This window comes from Sebastes umbrosus, chromosome 5 (genome assembly GCF_015220745.1).
Source record: "Sebastes umbrosus isolate fSebUmb1 chromosome 5, fSebUmb1.pri, whole genome shotgun sequence".
Lineage (NCBI taxonomy): Eukaryota > Metazoa > Chordata > Actinopteri > Perciformes > Sebastidae > Sebastes > Sebastes umbrosus.
The window spans coordinates 22,622,355-22,637,918 of NC_051273.1; the positions used below are offsets into that span (position 1 = coordinate 22,622,355).

At 39.7% G+C, this 15,564-nt stretch overlaps 1 protein-coding gene across 1 annotated transcript; it reads left to right on the forward strand.

Annotated features, from left to right (window-relative positions):
- Positions 1 to 535: 535 nt before the first annotated feature.
- Positions 536 to 15,237, forward strand: chaf1a (chromatin assembly factor 1, subunit A (p150)). Its single transcript, XM_037770665.1, has 16 exons — positions 536 to 844; positions 3,606 to 3,653; positions 4,732 to 5,393; positions 6,369 to 6,431; positions 6,607 to 6,851; positions 6,977 to 7,058; positions 7,142 to 7,210; positions 7,408 to 7,625; positions 8,979 to 9,147; positions 9,317 to 9,397; positions 10,680 to 10,778; positions 10,911 to 11,160; positions 11,441 to 11,612; positions 12,265 to 12,586; positions 12,784 to 12,868; positions 14,343 to 15,237. Exons 1-16 carry the CDS (start codon positions 781 to 783, stop codon positions 14,444 to 14,446), a joined length of 2,733 nt encoding a protein of 910 aa, XP_037626593.1. The 5' UTR covers positions 536 to 780; the 3' UTR covers positions 14,447 to 15,237.
- The last annotated feature ends 327 nt before the right edge of the window (positions 15,238 to 15,564 follow it).

A 15,564-nucleotide genomic window follows, 5' to 3' on the forward strand; every position in this document is an offset into this window, starting at 1 on the left:
AATATAAATAATTTGTTTTACTTTTGTACGGCACTTTTTAGGCGGACTGGCGGAGGCCTATCTTAGCTTGCCGGTCGGTGATGTTTGCAATGAAACGAACAATTGACCTCTAATCTTGGCAATTATACATTCTTTGATTTTACTATCCCACACACAACATGGCAACCCTGACTTCCGAGTAAGTCAAACTCCTCAGCCAATCACAGAGCCCCAAACATCAGACAGGCGGCGTTGCCCTGTGAGATACAGCTGACATCTTTCGGTTTGTAGCACAGGGTGTCCCGAAAAGGGTGGATAGTATGTTTATTAAAGAAAACATAAGCAGATTTAATGAAATAAACTCACCATATTTAGTCTTTATGAGGAACAATTTAAGTATAACACCACATTTGACACTATAGTGCTATTACAAATGCCCCAAAAGTGCTTTAGTACACGAAACACCGCCTCAACGTGTAGCGCAGTTGATTAAAACAAACGTCCTCCACCGGTGATCAGTAACTTTGGCTTTGACCAATCAGCGACGGTTATTGATGGAAGTGTCACACTCCCGCCAATTCGGATTTGGGAGCGCGAGGCAAAGCAGCGGGGTAAAGGGAGTATGGTGGGAGACGCGGAAAGAGTATGTGAAATAAATTAGTAATAAATGTCGTTTAAATAGCAGCGTAATAGTTGGTTCGCTGTCGGGGGGTATTCTCGGGTGTTTACTCAAACCTGTGCCGTTGTTTTTACGGGTTAATATATCGTAAACCTGAGGGAGAACCGGCTTTAGTTACTGGGATGTTGGCGGCGGATAACCTCTCCGTGGACGGTCATTTATCAGCGTCGACACCCCGGAGAAGAGGTGAGTTAATGCCATTTACCTCTTCTATTAACTTGCCCAGATGTCTATTATTATTATAAAATGGTCGCAGTGTAGTTACCACTATATATATTGTCTGTGGTTTCGACTACACCAAAGGATGACAAAGATAAATGTCTGTTAACGTTTGCAACGTTTTCCAAGCGTTACCAGTTAGTCAATGTCATGGTTACCAACCGTTACCAGTTAGTTAGTGTCATGGTTACCAACCGTTACCAGTTAGTTAGTGTCATGGTTACCAGCCGTTAGCTAACTGTTAATTTGAAAATCTGCTCAGATCTCTCCAAAAACATGGAAGCTAGCACTGTGAGCTGACATGCTGCTAATGTTATCATGTAACTTTAAAACGTCAAATGAGACACTATAACTGTTATGTTTAAGTAAGTTAGGTCTGAAACTACCAGTCACAAAACTGTAATCTTAGTTTGTTAAACAGGGTTTGAAATTAGCACCAGCTAAATGCTGGTAAAATATGCAAGCAGCTCATTGAAGCTAGCACTGTAACTTGCTGCTAATGTTATCATGTAACTTTATAACGTCACATTAGACACTATAACTGTTATGTTTAAGTAAGTTAGGCCTTCAAACTACCAGTGTTTTCACAAGATTGTTAACAGGGTTTGAAATTAGCACCAATTACCAGCCAACATGTTGGTAAAATATGCAAGCAGCTCATTGAAGCTAGCACTGCAAGCTAACTTGCTGCTCATGTAACTTTAACCTTAAAATGAGACACTATAACTGTTATGTTTAAGTAAGTTAGGACCTCAAACTACCAGTGTTTTCACAAGACTGTAACCATATCTTATTAACAGGGTTTTAAATTAGCACCAGCCACCAGCCAAATGATGGTAAAAATGTGCAAGTGGCTGCTAATTTTTTCTTGACCCACCAGCCAAAAAAAACCCCAATATTAGTCTATTGATTGGCTGGTAAAAATGTGTAATCCACCAGCCACTGTAAGCTAACTTGCTGCTAATGTTATCATGTAACTTTAACGTCAAATGAGACACTATAACTGTTATGTTTTAAGTAAGTTAGGCCTCAAACTACCAGTGTCGACCATATATTGTCTATGGTTTCGACTACACAAAAGGATGACAAAGATAAATGTCTGTTGCTTAAGTTTAGTGTTAGTTAACATTGAAGCTAGCACTGTGAGCTAACTTGCTGCTAATGTTATCATGTAACTTTATAATGTCAAATGAGACACTATAACTGTTATGTTTAAGTAAGTTAGTCCTCAACCTACCAATGTTTTCACAAGATTGTTAACATGGTTTTGAAATTAGCACCAGTTACCAGCTAAATGCTGGTAAAATATGCAAGCAGCTGCAAGATTTGCTTAACTCACCAGCCCACAAACAACCCAATAGTCTATTGATTGGCTGGTAAACATGTCTAATCCGCCAGCCACTGTAAGATAACTTGCTGCTAATGTTATCATGTAACTTTATAACGTTATGTTTAAGTAAGTTAGGCCTCAAACTACCAGTGTCGACCAATATATTGTCTATGGTTTCGACTACACAAAAGGATGACAAAGATAAATGTCTGTTGCTTAAGTTTAGTTAACATTGAAGCTAGCACTGTGAGCTAACTTGCTGCTCATGTAACTTTAACCTTAAAATGAGACACTATAACTGTTATGTTTGAGTAAGTTAGGCCTCAAACTACCAGTGTTTTCGCAAGACTGTAACCTTAGCTTGTTAACAGGGTTTGAAATTAGCACCAGTTACCAGCCAATTGCTGATAAAATATGTAAGCAGCTACTAGATTTGCTTCACTCACCAGCCCCCCAAAAAACAATAGACTATTGATTGACTGGTAAAATTTGTCAGCCACCAGCCACAGTGGGAGGTAGACAAAAAAAAATTCCAACCCTGCTTGTTAATCTAAACTTGCTCTGTTACCAAGTCATTGCCCAAGGTGCCTCCTAGTTTTGTTACGTTAGCACACAGGCTAGCCACGTTAGCATCTGTGAATTGGTTAGCGCCCCATATGAAAGCGGTTTTCAGAGGTGAAACTCCAGAGCTGCTTTGTTGTCTTCGCTCCTTCACACAAGTTTCTTGTGGCTATAATAACTTCTCGTAAATGCATAACTAGTGTGAAGTTTTCAGTATTGTGGTCGGTCATGCATCCTCTGCCTGACAGCCAGAGACAGAGCCTGCTCTGCGGACTGGACTGGGCCTGCAGCACTGACTAATAAAAACCGGTTGGCGGGAGGAGCAAACCAAACACAACCATTACACTCATTGTAACACTGCAACGTTAGCACACCGACGTTGTAAACTAATGTGACGTTTAATGCAACACTTTAAAAAGAATACTCTCGGGGCGTTTGTGCTATTCTATAGACTTTCATAGTAATACAGTGTGATTTAGAGGCACTGGCATGTAGTTATTACTGTAGTGAACTAATGTTACGTTGCCGTAAGTGGAGTCTTAATAATAAAATGGCTGAGTGGAGTTGTTAATGCGTTAAATGTGTGATCCGTGCATAGGTTATTGTTATTTTAAAAATAGTTAATCAAATAGGTTTTATACTGAAGGCTTTATTTTAAGTGATTGCCATTTTAAGTCATCATTGTGTTTTAATCTGCTACAAAAACTGTTATCAGTTCTGAAAACTGATGGATTTGCTGTGACTAATATAACAACCAGATTCTTATTCCAATCATGTTTAATATTTTTAAGTGTAAAGTATTATTTTCTGATGTGCCCATGTTTTTGTTCTTTTCAGGCATGGATTGTAAGTCAAGTAAAAATGCCAACAAGAAATTTATCCAAGGTAAATATGGACTTGCATTTATGTAATTAAATACAATGTTTAATGTTTGACACTATTTGAATATTACCAATGAGAATAAGATGCCATTGATGATGATCTAGCATGGTGGGTTGATCATTTTAATACTATCCATGTCTTACCATACCTTGCATTTACATTGCTTATTAATGATTAGGGATATCAGGCCGATACTGACTCCAATAGCTAGATCGGGTATGGGTGAAAATTGGGCCGATCTATTCAATTCACTTCTATGATTATATACTATATACATTATATACTGTTATTTTAGTTAGTTTTGACATTTTGCATTAAAAAGGTTTACAACTGAATTATAATTCCTGATAATTTTGAAGATTTTTTACCAAGTTGCTGATGCACGATTCGACTCGGTATCGGCTGATACCCAAAGCCCAGGTATCGCTATTGGGACGGAAAGTCGGATCGGTGCATCCCTAGACACTATTTAGATATTACCTATGAGAATAAGACATTATCAGATGCCATGATGATAATCTAGCATGGAGGGTTGATCATTTTAATACTATATACCCTGCATTTACGTTGCCTATTAATGATTGCTGCACCTTTTATGTATTGCTTCTTTTCTCCTGATAATAATAATTAGGGATGCACCGATCCGACTTTTTCCGTCCCAATAGCGATACCTGGGCTTTGACTATCAGCCAATACCGAGTGCCAATCCAATACCAGTGTTTAATTAATAAACTGTATGCCTCACTGTGCAGAAGAGTATTAAAATGATTAGCACATGCTCAAATTATGGATATATCAACCCTACAAATACACATAAGAGCTTAACAAGTTAAAATTCAACCATATGGTTACAGTTGCCCTGTACAGCAATGAAGCCTACACTTTTTTAACCTTAAATCTGTGTTGTCACTAACATTACTTTGTATGTAGTAGTCTATCCAATTAACACGTTCATTAACTTTTACAAATATTTATTTAACTTGTTTAATTTTTGTTGCTCTCAGACTGTATTTTGATGAATAACTTTGCAACACAACAGCCATTATTGTGACACTGTTTTTTTTTTTAATTCTGCCTGCAGCTCGTCTCCCATTCAAGCGCATGAACCCTGAACCTAAAGAGAACCAGCCGCCTAAACGCCCTTGTGCACATGCCTGCCCCAAACCAGACGTCTCAGACAGGGAGAATGAGAATGAGCCCTCTGAACCCCCTGTACACAGTGGACCACCTTTGGTTAATGGTCGCGGGCCCCTTGATGGCTTCCTGAGCCGTAGGCGCCCTAAAGATGAGAACATGGTTATAGATCTGACCGAGGACAAAACGTCATCTCCCGTAAAGCACCTTGCTTCACCGGCCCCCGCCTCACCCTGCCTCCCAGCAAAAGACAAGCATCAGGGCAAAGACAAAACTGCATCTTCTGGGAAATCCAGCAATGCTGATCACACTCCTAAAACACACACTTTAGACTGCACAGCAGCTAGCGAAGATGAGGAAGAAGAGATGGAGGAGGAAGAAGAAGAAGAAGATGGTAATCAGACAGCATCTATTTCGCAGCTCGACACAACGCAGGATTCTGAAAGTGAGCCAGAGGAGCAGGATGAGTCGGGAAACGTTTCCAGTTTAGGAAACGTTTCCAGTTTAGGAAACAGGTCCATGCTGTCACCTTCATCAGTCAGCTCCACATCTGAGAGCTCACCAGAGAAATCCAAGACTGATGACCCCACACCCACTGGTACACCTACAGTATGTACATCTCCCATTTCTTGCTTTTTATTTAATCCCACTTGGGGCTGTGTAGTATTAACTGATGCAATATCACACAGTATACATTTTTCAGTATTCCTAAGAGTTCATTTATAATATATGCATACATCACACAAAAATAAATGGTTCATCACAAAGTATAGCATGTGGTGAAAGCAGTTTTTCAAACAATGAGCTGTTAATGGTTTAGTGATTAGAGAGATTTTGAGAACATGTTAACTTAATAATTTCTTCATATTTACTCATAAAAAACATATAACAATTGATCATAATTAATTATGTTGAATGTTTTTCCACTGCTCTTATCACATTACATATTTGACACTCAATACAGCCAATGTGTGTTAATTGAGACAAATACCTCTATTAATAATGTGACAGCCTTTTGAGGAGGCCTATAAGTGCTTTCAGATATATTGTAGATATTTACACACAAGTAGGGCTGCAACAAATGATTATTTTCAATGTCGAATAATCTGTTGATTATTTCCTCAATTAATCGATTAGTTGTTTGGTCTATAAAATGTCAGAAAATGGTGAAAAATATCGATCAGTGTTTCCCAAAGCCCAAGATGACGTCCTCAAATATATTGTTTTGTTCACAACTCAAAGATATTCAGTTTACTGTCGCAGAGGAGTAAAGAAATCAGAAAATATTCACATTTAAGAAGCTGGAATCAGAGAATTTTAACTTTTTTTTTCTTTAAAGATGAATCAAACCGATAAATCGATTATCAAAATAGTTTGCGATTAATTTAATAGTTGCACTACACTCAAGAATATTTGTGAAACACCCACAGTATGAAGGTCGAAGTTGAAAATATAGTCCAATATTTGTAATTTGTCAGCTATAAAGCGCACAAATAAAACCTTGACTAGACTTGATGACATTGTGTTAAACACATTTGACAAGATTGTAATTTTTTGTTTTTTATTTTTTCCCTATCCTCATAGGAGCCAAAGACCACCCCCAAGACACCATCAGATCAGAAAATCCTCAAAAGACGCTCATTGAAGGTGGGACTTTAGACCGCAAATTACTTTGAATTCTGTTTCATATATCTTAGTCATCTTTTTAATAACAAACACAACCTGATTTGTTATGTGTCATAATTTTCACCCACTTTGTCTCATTTATTAAAACTTTTATTTAAGTAAAAGTGAAAAGCTGACTACATTTTTGCAATTGTAGGGTGAACAAGAGAAGCTTCGTCTGCGAGAGGAGAAAGAACGCCAGAAGGAAGAGGCTAAAGCTGAGAAGGAGAAAAAGAAAGAAGAGGCTCGCAGGCTAAAGGATGAGCAAGAAAAGGAGAAACGGGAGAAACGTGACAAAAAAGAGAAACAAAAACAAGACAAAAAAGAGAAGGAGGAGAAGGAAAAGGCGGAAAAGGCAGACAAGTTAAAAGCAAAAGAGGAGCTACGGAAATCAAAGCTAGAGTGAGTAATGCAAGGTCCCCGTCACTCTTAAATCAAGGCTCATCCATTTGGCACGTTTTCAGTTTCATAAATCCCTGTTGGTTGATTTTTGTATACTAAATGTTTTGTTTTGAACTTGTTTTTAGGGCAAAGCTTGAAGAGAAACGGAAGAAAGAAGAGGAGAAGCAAATGAAGGAAGAAGAGAAACGGTTGAAAGAAGAAAAGGATGTAAGTTGATGTGTTTGTTTGAGCTAGGTAGAAGCTACGACATTACCGAATAGTCTGTTAACCAATGTGTTATCTGTTTACAGCGCCTCAAAGCTGAGAAAGCAGAAATTACACGTTTTCTGCAGAAACCCAAGATCCAACAGGCTCCAAAGGTTCGTAGATATCACATTTTATAATTCAGCTGGGTTTATCCCTCGATAAACTGTTTGTTTTTAGTTCATAATCGTCATTAGCTTAGTGTTTGATTGAGTTTTAACACATGCTCTGATCCCCTGTACACTCCCCTTAACTAAGATAGACAACTGAATGAATAAATACAAATAATATAACTGCAACTTTGCCATTTCAGTCACTTGCAGCTGCTTGTGGGAAGTTTGCTCCATTTGAGATAAAGAAGCACATGGCTCTGGCACCACTATGCCGGGTTCAGTGTGAGGACTCTGTTCTGGAGGAACTGGACCGTTGTTTGTTGAATCCTGCTGATAACTTGAATGGACTGAAAGACTGGATCGGGCCAAAACCTCGCAGCTCAGGACCCACCAAGCCCAGACAGACAGACTCACTCTGGTAAGACTGGCAATAGTGATTATCCTAATTTATGTACACTGTTTTCTCCATGGTTGTCCCATATCCAGTGAGCTTTGTATTTACTTCCAAAATGAGATTTGTGCTTTATTTTTGTGCCTCCGCACCAGCGACAGTCGTGGGTGGAGGCATTATGTTTTCTGGTTGTCCGTACGACCGTCCGTCCCATTATACATGGTGGTATTATAATGACTAGGAAAATACAGAAATAAGCTAAATGAAATTACCATTGAAATGATCAGTTAAAAGATGGGCAGAAATTTATGGATGCACGATCAAATTTCTTTTCTCCCCCCACCCCGAAATTTAACCCTAATGCATCTTGAGGGACATTTTTGGCTTTTTAATTTTTCGATGCATTATGTGGCATACATTTTGGCAATGGGATTTTTTTTATTTATTATTTTTCTCTCTCTCGAATGTTGGCCAGCCAAAATACACTCAGACCCTTGAGGACAAAAATGTCCCCATTGAAACCCATTAAAACCACAATTTTTGATCCCACAGCCAGTACAGCATCATGCTATTATATCAGCCTGGCTTCATAATTGTAGTTTTTACTATTTTCCACCAGATTGAGCCATTTTTTAAAGACCATAACCATGCTTCAATTCTTAACAAAAATGGAGACTATTGTACACCATCCAGCTTAGGTAAAGTTTGATTATTATAGATTACGTTTTTTGAAATTGTACGTAAGTAAAGGCAAATTGATTTGTATAACACAACCAGGCAATTCAAAATGCTTCATATAAGACACAAAGGCAGTGCAATTATGCACTCGCTGTCTTCTGTGTATCCTTCGTGGAAAGAGCTTCACCGAACCAATCTGCTAAACATCGAATATTCTCCATCGTGTTTATATCATAACATCATTTTCTCAGCCGTTCTCATTTATCAAGTGTCGCTAATCCTTTAATAAAAATGTCCATGCAGGAAAAAGCTCAACAACAACTGCGCTTTCCAAACCAATTATGAATTTTCAGTGATTCTATTTGTTACCTACATATATTTTACCAAATAAGCCAGATTTTGGCATTTTTTTGTGCAGTTTATTCAAAGCTCAACTCGCTCAAAAAGGTTTATGGATGTGGAATTCCTGTTATATTCACTTTTGTACACCATGGTTGACGCATTACTTTAGCAATCTCAGCCAGAACAAACAAAGCTGTTTTTTATTTAAGTTATTCGATGTTTTTTGTAACTTCAGATACTTCGTGCAGTACATCATGTGTGACTACGTTATAGATTTTGAAAAACAAATCCAACTAAATTTTCCTGTAGCTGCATGGTTAAACATTCTTTCTCTCCATCTTCCTCCTACTGTTTTCTCAGCGAGTGTATAACAACAGAAGGGCCTAAACCAGACGGTGTGCCAGATCGTAAACGTTATGGATCCATGAAGCTGCTGCAGTTCCACGCGAACTACCGTCCAGCGTACTGGGGCACCTGGAGTAAGAAGAGTTCACACATCTCCCCTCGCTGCCCTCTCAGACAAGACAAGGTAAAACTATTTTACTCGTCACCCCACAATTATGAGATCCTAACTGTACTAAGCATAACTTACTTTTTTTTTAAATGTTGGATGAAATGGATTATAGCTTTCATTTAATATTTTGACTTTATCTAAGAATTGTAGCTGTGAGACTAATCTCTGTTTTCTGTCACCACAGGATTTGTTAGACTATGAGGTGGTTAGTGATGAAGAATGGGAAGAAGAGGAACCAGGAGAATCCCTGTCACACAGTGAAGGGGTGAGTTTCATTGGAGGGTGAAAAAAGATGCACATTCCAACATTTTCTCTATTTATGTAGTATCGACATCATTGTCCAGTATTATAGTTTAAAACACATGCAGAAGTACCTCTACGTACCCTGGCATCTACAAATGGTGTGTAGTTAGCACTATTGCCAACTAAAACATACATTTTTAGATTTCCAACGCCTCGGGCAGCCACTGTTTCTCTCAATACACCACATTGAGGGCCTTGAAACTAGCAGAGCAGCTGCGAGCAGCGACCATTTTATGGAATAACCACTAGGCAAACATGGTCATTTTTTAACAGGACAAGTGAGAATTTGGTTGGTCCATTGAAAAGTTTGCTATTTGGCTGTTGACTCTAAATTTTAAACACAACAAAACCAAAAAAGATTTTTTTCTCCACTTGCACCTGCATGTTACATAAATGTAACTTGGACAACAAAAAACATAAAGGCAATTAAAACATTCTTTAAAATAAATAAATAAATAAAAAGTATACATAAAAGTACAAGTTTTGAGATTGAAATGGTACCTTAAAGTACTTTTACTTTATGTATAGCTGACCTTTGTTAGTTAATCTGTATCACACCAAGTAGTCAAATTAAATTATCTGAATAATTAAAGCAAACCATCAAAGTCCACATGAAATGAAAAATAAATTTTTCCAGTTTTAATCCGGTCTGTGTCACTGCAGCGCAGCAGTACATGCAGTGAACGGTAAAAGACCGCCAGATGATGTGACGCGACCAGCGGACTTTTGCCGGCGGGGCGCTCCAGGCGCCGTACATCTGCATGTACTGCCCATGCTGCAGTACCCTAAAGCCAGTTAAAAACAGCAAAGTTTCCCTTTTAATCTTTCCCTGGTCCTCATTCTGATCTAACAACAGGTGAGGGAGAGGGTGTGTTTGTGGAGCCAACAGTCCTCTGCTCTGTAGCTTGCTATTGTGCTAAACAGACACTTTTTGCGATTTGATATAAATCCTTCTTGTGACTGTACGCCATTTAAATTTTCCATTTCTCTCTGAGATACGTCACCATGCAGAAGTTAAAGACGCTCTAATTTGTGTTTCACAGGAACTTTAAGCATTGTTGGAATGTCTTTTCTGAATGAAACAGCATGGAAGGAAATAGGCTTTTATGAGTTTTCTGAACTCTTGTGCAACAAAGCGCACACCGTTATCATATTTATCTTGTATCTTCACAACAAGGAAAGTAGTATGGACAAGGAGATGATTTTACATTTTTAAAAGACTTTGAACTGCTGATCATTTTCAGGAAGATGAGGAGGAAGGAGGTGATGATGACAGTGATGATGATGGCTTCTTTGTTCCTCATGGCTACCTCTCAGAAGATGAGGGGGCTCCAGAAGAAGAGGTATGAACGGAGATGCAATGTTGGTTCAATAAATCTGAATTTGCCTCTCCTTAATCTGACAAACCGGAAGTACTTTTGGACAAGTTTCTGCTTCCTGTTTGCACCACTATTAACACACATGTAACCTCCCAGGAGGGCGGTGACCTGGAGAAGCAGAAACTCCGTCAGAAAGTGAAAGCAAAGGAATGGGATGAGTTGATGTCCACCAAGAAGAAGATGAAGGTGCTGGACCCGGTGGTGAGGGGCTGCGTCTGGGAGGGAGAAGGACCTGGTCTGCAGCTCTTACAGCCTTATGCTGTGTGTCTGGTCGAACCTTTACCCAAGGCCAACACCAGCCCCAGTCCAGAGGCGTCTTTACAGAAGCGTCAGAGAGAAGCTCAATGTAAGTGTGACGTGACTCACTTCGATTAAAGTTGGAGAACTGCCTTTCTTTAGGTGATGATCCATTAGGGACCTGATGAACTGAGCAGTTGAGCTGTGAGTTATCAGATGGGGGACCCTGGGACAGAATCAAACGGGTTCGTGGTCTAATTTGTGTCAACTTAGGGGTCCTTGGCGTGGCAAAGTTTGGTAACCACTGATTTAAAGTTTGTAACAAAATTACTTTAAAATGTTTCTTATTTATTATCTAAAAACATCTCTAATGCTCTTTTCTCCCTCAGTACTCGGTCAGCTGCTGCCTCTGCTGCACGGCAATCTCAACAGCAGCAAAGTGATCATCACTGAGTTTCAGGAGTTTTGTCGTCAGCAGACCTCCTCTTCCTCCTCCTCCTCCTCCTCATCACCTCCTGAACTGTCCAGCCCTCAGAGCCCAGCAGAAAACATCCCCACCAGGTGAAACAACAATATTTGGTGATAACAAGCTCTGTGTAAACTTATCAATATCTTGCTAATAATAATAATCATAATTTAGGCTGAAGCTCAGCAGGTCGTCCTTTAACCAAAAGGTCGGCGGTTCGATCCCCAGTTCCTACTGTCCACACGTTGAAGTCTCCTTGAGCAAGGCACTGAACCCCAAGTTGCTCCCCGGGCTCTTTACAGCTGTCCACTGCTCCTACAATGCTTAGGATGGGTTAAATTTAAATAAAGAGGTCAAATTTCACGTGTATATATATATGTATGTATTTATGTATGTATGTATGTATGTATATGATGATTGTAATTAGGTTTACGTTAAGTTGTACTGACTCAAACAAATTTACCTCCTAAAATGTCATGAAACCCAATTAAACACTAATTTTACCACCGCATCAAATTCAGTTCTCAAATTTAACACTTAAAAAGTTTCTTTTAAATATTCATCCGTTACTTTTCCAAATCCACATGAACCACTCTTCACTTCTGTATAAATTAGATCCACCGCGAGGCATTTATTTAAAAAGAAAATAATTAGCTTCAACAAGTCGCTGTACATCTTATTGAGAAATAAATATTAGTTCTTTATGTCAGTTATAATTACCTTTTTTTTCCCTCCCTCCTTCATCAGAATACAGGTGAAACGCCTCATCAAGAGCAATGCTGTTTATGAGAAGCGCTCAACCTACAGACGCTGCTGCTGGTATGTGCACACAGAGGTCCTGACCCGTTGTGGGCAGGAGGCTCTTCCTGTGCCCTGCCACTGGACCTACCTCACCTCAGGAGCTCGAGAAGACTCCCGCGAAGAACCCCAGGCAGCCACAGGCTCTCAGGGAAACTCTCCCACTACGCCACAGACCTCCTCCACCACGTCTTCATCCTCCAACAAGAGGAAGAGCACGGGCAGCATGTCAATCACCAAGTTCATGAAGAGATGTACTGACCCCGAGCAGGTAGAGAAACACACACAAACACATTTTTAAATTACCATGCAGACTTCACTGCAACATTTAAGTTTTTTTGCGCACTTAATTTAGTAGCACTTTTTGGTATTGTTTTTTTTAAAGATTATCTCATGGAAATACACTTTTAACATACTGATTGTAGCCTATTATTGTCTGAAATAGTCTTAAATCTCTGTATTTGCCAGACTGAAGCAACGGAGGCAGACGGTTTTCAAGCTGACACTGAGGAAGACGACGAGGAAGACTGTGTCATCATCTCCACACAGAATGGTGAGTTACACAGGTGGAATAAAAAAACTGTGATTGTCAACTTTTAAAGGTACAATTTATAACACCGCATAACATTCAGCCACTAGATGTCGCACTCTCCCTTCTCCATTCCATTGCATTCACTTCATAATAGGGCTGGGCGATATGACCTAAATGTTTATCATGGTATTACAAAATTAAAAGGGATACTTATTGGCTCCAGATAAGATAAGAATAAAATAAGGTATAGGCCTACATGTATTTTGGGAGTAGCCTGCCCCATAATGTAAATGTAATTTGATTCATTCAGAGTTAATAGTAACAGCCATGCTGTTATTTTGAGTTGTGAGTGAACTGTAGCTGATTGCTGAGCAACCTGGATCTCAGCAATAAAGAATATTTGGGGGGAAAAAAATTTTTTTCACCACAGCCAAACTGGGCATTACATTACATTTAAAAGAATTTACATCTTTGAAGAAACCGAAAGCTGACATAACCTTTTACATCTTAATCCACATGAAGAAAGAGTTAGAAAATATCCGGCGTAGAGTCACGCCGTTGGACCGGTGCTGTACAGAAGAGATAAGATAAGATATACTTTTATTGTCCCCGTGGGGAAATTTTTCCTGGACTCCGTCCAACTGCAGTTACAAAAACTATATTAAAACAGCATCAACAACAATAATAAACAATTCCACATCAGACAGGGAAATAGTTTCACAGAACCAGATGTTTCAACACATACACAGTCCACGTACATAATGGCACATACTATCACACACACACACACACACACACACACACACACTGTCACACACACCATGGCAGGTATTGCACCTAGGTAGTGCACTGCACCGTCTACCGTCTCGCCCATATTGCACAGACAATAGTCAAATATTACACAGATGCAACATATTGCACTGTCCCAATTTAACATATTAAACTCTCCAACCATATTGCACTGTCCTTATGATAGCTTTATGTTACGAGTTGTTGAGAAGTTTAATAGACATCGGCAAGAATGAATGTTTGTAACGGTTCAATCTGCACCGTGGGACTCTATATCTCCTGCAAGAAGGTAAAAGTTGGTACTCCTGGTGTAAGATGTGAGTTGGGTCTGCATGGACCGTGTGTGACGCCTATTTTTCCCGCGTGATGCGTGCAGTTCTCAGCCAAAAATAGACCGTGAAAATGATCTGTTGAGGGCTGGCAGCTCCGCAACAGCAATGCTGTACGTGTGGACGCCACACACGTACGAGGCGAAGCAGGTTAGCGGCTGCTCCACCGGGCTGTTAACATGGGCGCCACCATGAAAGGCAAAATGTTCTGCAAAGAAACAGAACGGCGGTAGCCTGTACGTAACCATAGACAGCCTGTGTGGGTGTGACGCAGGCCTAGTATTGGGTGCTAACTCTTGATAGTATCCAGTTTTAAATGAGTGCGTATGTTTTTTTTAAATTATCTAAATGAAACCTCATTAAATATTCCTCTCTAGGCCCGACCTCCTCCAGCGAGGGAGACTGTCTGATGGAAGTCACGCCCTCGGACACAGCTGCTCTCCCCGTGGCCAGCGCTGCTCCGACACTCGCCACCGCCTGAGGACGGGAGAGGCCGGCTCCTCTAAACCAAGCTACCCCGTTTCCCTCGTAAACTTCTCCTTTCTGGCTCTGAACTCTACTGTGTCCAAGACAGAATCAAAGTCTTCCAGCAAGGTGAAGCACCACACTCTGGTACAGGCAACTCACAGCGGGTGGCTTCTGCTCAGTATTATAAGTCTCTTATTATTTTAAATGAGTCAGGAGTCACCTTGCCTGTAAAATGTGCATAAAATCAGGACTGTCTGACTTGATTATTGGGGGCACTTTTGTCCAATGTTCATTAACTATGTGTCTGATCTTTGCATTGAAGTATGTTTCAGTCAGGCATGTTTGGCGTGGGCCTCTTTAAAGTCTCTCTGGCGCTGCTTTAGCTACAGCAGATTGGGTTGAGCAGAGGGAGGAAGAGCAGAACGGAAAATGCCCAATGTTCATGAGAAGAAGCATCAAGAACAGCATTATTTACAGTTCTTGAAATGTTTGAATTCATGACGTTATTGGATATCTTCTAGTCTAAATGTGTGTGTATATATATAGTTTACCGAAATAAGAGTTGGGGGGGAAATGAGAGGCTGAAAGTCCATCTGTACATTTCCCTTCGATTTCAATGGGTGCATTTATTCTGCAATTTCTAACTCTGACAACTCACTGGAGTAGTTGCTAGATCTGTACTTGTACAGTTAGGTCCAGTGTCACAGTGTTTTATAAATATGTATTTTCTGTATTTTTTTCAAGAATACTTGAACAGGATAAATTCATTAAACATGAATAAAAGTACTGCACTTTTATATTCCATTCATTCCTCGACACTTCTTCGTGACGCTAATATATTTCTTATCAGGAACTTGACTGTTTTAGGTTGAGACTTGGATGTTTAAAAATATAGGAGATGCTGCAGTGCCTAAGGCGGCTCAACAGAAGCTGCTTTTACACCGCCTGTTCAGTGCAAAGATGTTGTGCTGTTATTCCGCCTCGCCGTTCTGTAGAAAAGGTACGAACATGGAATGGGGGAGTTGTTGTTACATCGTTAAACAACACCTGTTGCACCGAGTTCTGCTACCCGTTTCCTAAATGGGAAGTTACGGTATTATTGTCACTGTAAACATTTTTTAACATTACTTT

Coding starts and splice junctions, on each gene's coding strand:
- chaf1a (XM_037770665.1), top strand. CDS start 781: ATGTTGGCGGCGGATAACCTCTCCGTGGACGGTCATTTATCAGCGTCG. Junction 9,398..10,679: donor CCCTGTCACACAGTGAAGGG/GTGAGTTTCATT, acceptor GATCATTTTCAG/GAAGATGAGGAGGAAGGAGG. Junction 11,161..11,440: donor GCGTCAGAGAGAAGCTCAAT/GTAAGTGTGACG, acceptor TTTCTCCCTCAG/TACTCGGTCAGCTGCTGCCT.